Source organism: Staurois parvus, unplaced genomic scaffold (genome assembly GCF_062004578.1).
Source record: "Staurois parvus isolate SC_StPar_1 unplaced genomic scaffold, SC_StPar_1.0 ptg001087l, whole genome shotgun sequence".
In the NCBI taxonomy this organism is placed as follows: Eukaryota; Metazoa; Chordata; class Amphibia; order Anura; family Ranidae; genus Staurois; species Staurois parvus.
Genome location: NW_028318883.1, coordinates 975,449 through 982,500, shown reverse-complemented (window position 1 = coordinate 982,500; position 7,052 = coordinate 975,449). Strand labels below are relative to the sequence as shown.

The window sequence follows — 7,052 nt, the reverse complement described above, 5'->3', positions numbered from 1 at the left end:
AAAATAAGTGCACTCCTGTGACCCGCAGCCACTAACACTACTGGGAGTCAGTGAGAAGTGAACTATACTATTGGTCACCTCAATGATGCATCATCATAACGGACACATGAAAAATAAAATGCCAAAAAGGAAAGTGTAAAAGACACCCAAGCTAAAGCTGAACGCCAGGTACACTCCAAACACGCCCAAAACCTAAAAACAGGTGGTGGTAAAAGGTTATAAAACTGCTTTTAAAATCTCCAGCCTAGGATACTTTTTTGAAAACTACCAAAATACTCTTGTGCCCCAAAAACTGCAGGGGAAGGGTAAGAATGTTGTGATGTACGACCTGTTGTAAACTATCATGTGCTTGGAAAACTGGAGGTGATGGTTCTTCATCATCAAGAGCAGTTTGGCCGAATACAATACACCCTCAGCTTTGCCTAATGACCAAACACACTGGCAATCTGAAGGCTCTTTAGCAAAGACAGGGAGAGGGCATCATCAGTGGGCAAGGGTGAAGAGGGCCCATTACTAAAAAGGTGCACCAAGCTCTTCATGTTACCTTGGGTGTTACTTTGCTTGTACTCTAAAAGCTCCATGCACTGGAGCAGAAAAAAGAAAACAAACAGACTAGTCTCTGGTAATGGGCTGAACATTTTACAGGTAAATTTGGTAACAACTTTCACAAACTGCAGCTACACAAAAGATGATCGGTCTCCATGAGATGGCACCTATGTTTTGGACAGTGTAAGTTTTATCCTCATGAAAGATGAAGGCAGGCTATTACTAGACAAGGCAATGAAGATCTAAAAACTGGAGACTGTGGCTATGACCACTGAAGTGATATCTGAAGTGTTAAGATATTAAAAAATAATTGCGGGTCCCCAACTATAAAATCGCAATGTTAAACAGCTAGCAAAAAAAAAAAAAAAAAAAAAAACAAAAACAAAACAAAACACAACAACAAAATGGCAGTGACTATGTTTTATCATTCCTTTTCACAACTAGGGTTGCACAGATATTGATCCCGGTATCGGTGCCGATACGAAGCATTTGCATGAGTACTTGTGCTCATTACCTGAAACCGATACCTTTGTGGTGCGATCTGAGCCCATGCAAAATAAATGGGCTCAAATCGCACTGCAAAGAACTGCAACTGAAATTGCACTACTTCAGCTGAATTAGTGGTGTGATTCCAAATCACATGCGATTTCCCTGTGGGTACAGTGATCTGCAGTGCAACTTGAGCCATTCATTTAGTATGGCTCAAATCACACCACACCCACAGGGAAACTGCATGAGATTCACACAGAAATCACACCACATTCCTGTTCAAATCACATGCCATTCTTTGTGACCCCCAGTTCACATCTATGCAGCCGCGCTTTGCACGGGCACGAGAGCCCATTCATTTGAATGGACTCCCATGCCCGTGACACGCAGGGAAAGAAGTCCCTGCACTTCTTTGGAAAACACAGCCTGCACGGGAACCTCGTTTCCCAGTACGGTTGTGTTTTCCAGTGCGGGCGGTGTGCCATTAGAACCAATGAAATCCACCCGCGGGTCCGCATTTCTCTGTGTGGGTGGTGGGTGGCGGCTGCAGGGATTTTCATGGGGATCCACAGCGCCACCACCCGCACATATGTGAACCTAGGGTGAATCTGTATCAGCGAGTACTTGAGCACAAGTGTCAGTACCTGTACTCGCCGGTAAATTTTTTTTTTTAAAAACCATAATCGGTGCAATTCTATTTTTAACATGCACACAGACATTTATAGGTGTATTAGAAGAGGAGTGTTAATAGGCAGAAAAAAAAAGACCATCAAAAGCACATTGAGGACAGGAACCGAAGAGCAGAAAAGGCCAGTTGGCGCTCCTAAAACGCATGTGCAATACATGGATTAAGAAGCATTTTTGAAGCAACTTTTCTCCTGTCAGGAGTTCTTGCATTCAGAGGAGAAAATCAAACGCCTTGTGTGCAAGAAGCCTAAATCTTGGTGGCCGTCGAGACAGCAAGCAGCCTGCAGTGGTTGTGCTTGGGAACATTCCACTGGTAAGAAATGGTAATCTCGGATTTGCAGGCTTCAGACAAAAAGCTAATTTGATTCCTTACAACACCCTGATCAATTTTGTAGTCCTATTATCCCCTCTTCTACATATCATGGTAACGGACATCATAGCCTATACAGAGAAGAAAGAGGGAGGGAACAGAGCATACATATATCTATCTAGTACAAATCAGCTCAACTACAACATATTGAGGGAGAGGAGTTTTTTTTTTAATCTTTCACTGGTGTCGGACTATTAAAAAAGGTAGGAGGGACACAACTTAGAAGGAGGAAGAAAAAAAAAAAGACGCACATACAATCACTCACATGACCTTACATGCTCATGGCAACTATGGCCAGCATGACCGAGACCCATTATTATATTCTCTTGGACAGGGACAGAAGCAGGTGGTAAAGAAAAAAAGAAAAAAAAGAAAAAAAAGAAAAAAAAGAAAAAAAAGAAAAAAAAGAAAAAAAAGAAAAAAAAGAAAAAAAAGAAAAAAAAGAAAAAAAAGAAAAAAAAGAAAGGAGTCCACTGGCTTATGAACTTACTCCGCATTAAATCCATTCACATGAAGGATTCTCATTTGCTTCACGATTGTGCTTTTCCCAGATTCTCCAGCTCCTGAAACAGAAACAACAAAAAACAAATTAGCAGGGTTTGAAATAAGACATGGCAAATAGTAACTACTTAGTAAGTACCATATTTTAAATGTAGCAATTGTGAGACAGATATTCAAAAGTCAGAGAAACCAAGTCAAGAAAGTCAAGCCTCTAATAAAACGATGAAACTAGTTACAGGAGGAAAAACACAGAAAAGGCTGGCAAAGAAGTTGGCCGACAGGCTCATAAGAGGGAGCTACACACATACATGAAGGGTAGGAACGATCTGCCCAATTTAGGAATTAAGGGAGGTTTTAAGTAGCAGAGAAGTGCTGCTACCAACAACAATAGAAAAGGTTCACAAAAGGTTACAACTAGTTATCTGACATCTAGGATTTGGCCAGCGTTTCCTTTAAGTGAACCAAGATCACACTGTCATAGAGCGGTCTTAAAACGGTGAAAATAAGAATACAAATCTTTGGTGTGTGTCGAAATGACGACAATATCTCTGGTTCGGCAGATGTCGGCAACCCAGAACTGAGAATCCCTGCATATACAATCTAGTAAGAGCATCAAACGACCAAAGGTCAAAAATTATATCATGATAAAAAAGTGGCTCACAGCAGGAAGGAACAAAAATGCATTTCAAGGGATCTAGATTAAAAAAAATAATAATAATTTGAGGGACTTTCCTGATGGAATATTCATCAGAGATGGCCATTTGATGTGAAAGTCCTAGAGCACCTTGATCCCGAGTAGCATATAACTGGACAGTTTTGGCATTTCTGCACAATCAGTGGAATTTGTCATTTTTCACTCCTTTACAGACAGCTGTACTGAAGTTGTATGGAGTCATAATTCTACATGTATAGAATTATTTAGCAGAGCTGTATCCACAGTGATTACATTGCAGCATTACCTAATAGTTGCTTCATTATGGGCAGCACAGTGGCTAAATGGTTAGCACTTCCGCCTGACAGTACTAGAATCGTCGGTTCAAATCCCAACCACAGCACCACCTGCCTGGAGTTTGCATGTTCTCCCTGTGCCTGTGGGATTCCTCCGGGTACTCCGGTTTCCTCCCACACTCCAAAGACATGCTGGTAGGTTAATTGGCTCCTGTCTGAATTGGCCCTACTATGTGTAAGTATGAGTTAGGGACTTTAGATTGTACGCCCCTTGAGGGTTAGGGACCGATGTGAATGTACAATATATATATATAAAGCACTGTGTAAATTGACGGGACTATAGGAGTACCTGAAATAAATAAAAATTAGTGAACTGCTGCAAGCCCTCTTTGCTCCAGAGATACGGTGCTGTTCAAAGACAGGTAATAGTGGTGTAGACTCCAGAAAAGCCGCCTTCTGTGTAAAGGTGACAAGCACACGTACAATGGTGCACTGTTCTATAGGAATAATAATCAGGTGCTGAGGGAAGCAAATCCAGCAACCAGAACACTAATCATTTATTACAAATAAAACAAACTACTAAAAACGCTAGACAAAGGGTTTCTGGAGTCACCTTTACTGAACTCTAGACCAGTGTTCCTCAACCTTTTTTCAGTCAAGGCACCCTTTACAATTATGGACAGTCCCGAGACACCCTTTACAATTATGGACAGTCCCGAGACACCCTTTAATAATGGACAGTCCCGAGACACCCTTTAATAATGGACAGTCCCGAGACACCCTTTAATAATGGACAGTCCCGAGACACCCTTTAAAAATGGACAGTCCCGAGACACCCTTTAAAAATGGACAGTCCCGAGACACCCTTTAAAAATGGACAGTCCCGAGACACCCTTTAAAAATGGACAGTCCCGAGACACCCTTTAAAAATGGACAGTCCCGAGACACCCTTTAAAAATGGACAGTCCCGAGACACCCTTTAAAAATGGACAGTCCCGAGACACCCTTTAAAAATGGACAGTCCCGAGACACCCTTTAAAAATGGACAGTCCCGAGACACCCTTTAAAAATGGACAGTCCCGAGACACCCTTTAAAAATGGACAGTCCCGAGACACCCTTTAAAAATGGACAGTCCCAAGACACCCTTTAAAAATGGACAGTCCCGAGACACCCTTTAAAAATGGACAGTCCCGAGACACCCTTTAAAAATGGACAGTCCCGAGACACCCTTTAAAAATGGACAGTCTTGAAGCACCCCATTCTAAAATGTGAAAAACTATTCTAATAGTTTTATATAAACGCAGCAACATCCACACATGTAGGACACCCAACATTAGAGGGGATTTATTCTTCCAAAGCAAACACACTTCTGCACACTGGTACTGACTAGTATTCCAATGTTTCTCTTCCCCCTCAGTTTTTATCCATCACTGAAGTAAATGGGACCTCAACATTGATGGAGAGGGCCAAGGGAGGGTCAAACTAGACATTGGTGGTCAGGAGGCCGGCGGCTAGAAGGTCGTAATGGTGCACAATGAAAACCTGTGGCTTTGTGTAACTAAAAGGCAGGCCTGTCCACTCACTGGCTTGTATACAAGTTTTGGGCAGTTTTTAGACATTTACCAAGGCACCCCTGAGGAAACCTCAAGGCACCCTGATTGAGACAGGCTGCTCTAAAGAAGCAAAGGATCATTCCATGCTATGAAATAGACATGTACATGCAGCATCTATGTTCAATACAGGGACTGGTCCAACATGGCACTCTGTACAGTACAGTAGACACCCTCCCTGTCCATTACTCTACAGGACAAGTCTGACAGGTCCAGAAAATCCACAACACAAAGCACAACTAATTCAGTTTTATAATATATGTGAATTTTACGGTACCCCTTAAATAATTCAATACAATAAGGCTATAAATAGCATAAAGATACACTTTCCCCCAAAAAGGGTAAAAAACTGAATATGCTATTACCAATATTCCCAAAAGTATATATCACACAAATGTATTTAAAAAAAAAAAAAAAGTCCAAAAATAGATAAGAAATAAGATTAAAATAAATATAATATAAGAAGTCACTCTGTGCCAACTTCAATCCTCAATCTTCATATTCAGCCTTTCAATGGCTCACAAAGAAACACCATGATTCCTCTTTAAAATAGCCTTGATCAGAATATACAAACCTCTCAGAGTTCCCTGGTTCCTCCACATGAACTTCTAGAAAGGTTTTTCCAGATTCTAAAATGGCCGCCGGACCGCTTCCGGTTCCTCTATGCGTCTGACATCACTTCCCTTGACATGTTTCATCACCTGACTTAATCATAGGGGATCCCTTATGATTGAGGATTGAAGTTGGCACACAGTGACTTTTTATATTATATTTATTTTAATCTGATTTCTTATCTATTTTTGGACTTTTTTTTTTTTTTTTTTTTTTTTAATACATTTGTGTGACGTATACTTTTGGGAATATTGGTATTAGCATATTTATATTCACAATAATTCAGTTTTCTACTTCACCAGTATCGAAGCCAGGCACACTAAGTGCAATTATGACCTATCCCTGGCCTTACGTATCACAGCCCCTACCATGTGTTCTGCAAACTCCCTCGTCCATGTGCTGTGACCTACTCTGGGCAGGAATGGTGTATGGGCACAGCACCATAAGAAGGCTTCATGCTGCAAATGGCTGTAACGCATACAATGCATCCATCATTTCTCTGCCAGGAGAGATCAGTGCAGTGTACAGCTGCTGCCAATCAGCCAGTACAAAACAATGGCAGGCAGCATGTGTACACATAAGCCAGACATACACGGGTCCAATTATTTTATTTTCTAAGAATTTTCGTTCGAATTTTGCACCATTAATGGGTCACAGAAATGACCGATTTTCGTGTGACCATTGAATTTGAGTGATCGGACATAGAAATATTTTTTAAAAACGGACGAAATTTGGAATCAATGATGGGAGAATCGTGCAAGAAATATAAAGCTGGAAAGAAGAGAAAATTCTTGACCACAAAAATTGTTTTTTGTAGCAAACAGGAGAAATTGAAGGCTGGGTTGAATTTCGAAATCAATGGTGGCACCACCGGATTACAAAACACACAAAATTTCTGATTTTCTAAAGAAAATTTGTTTGGAATTTGACCCACGTATGGCCTGCAATACATTTGAGAATGTGAATGGCCACATGTGTACAGAGCCATGTATGTGCCTTCCTGAACAGAGACATTGGCGTATACTAGTACAGCCACCACCCGCGATTGATTTGTACCGGCCGACTGGTAGTGGCTGTAGAAAATATGGCGGTACTGTATTCTATAGGACTGTGTGGCCTTGTTCATGAAGCCTTCCTTCCTATGGCAGTACATGACATGCCTGAGTTACACATGTGATTGGAGGATATGCTGAAGGTGAGGCATCTAAACCGTGACTATCCCTGAGCAAGCCGCACAGTGTGTGCATCACAGACAAAAGATATATTGCAAGCATTTATGAAGAGGGTC

General features: G+C 41.3%; 1 protein-coding gene across 4 annotated transcripts in view; it reads right to left on the bottom strand.

Moving 5' to 3' along the window:
- The window catches only part of GNAS (GNAS complex locus), a 194,491-nt gene that overhangs the window by 69,010 nt on the left and 118,429 nt on the right, over positions 1-7,052 (bottom strand). For all 4 annotated transcript variants that reach the window (XM_089658639.1, XM_089658640.1, XM_089658641.1 and 1 more), the window contains exon 2: positions 2,583-2,655. In XM_089658639.1, coding sequence (XP_089514765.1) covers positions 2,583-2,655 — 73 coding nt within the window. The remainder of the gene's footprint in view (positions 1-2,582; positions 2,656-7,052) is intronic.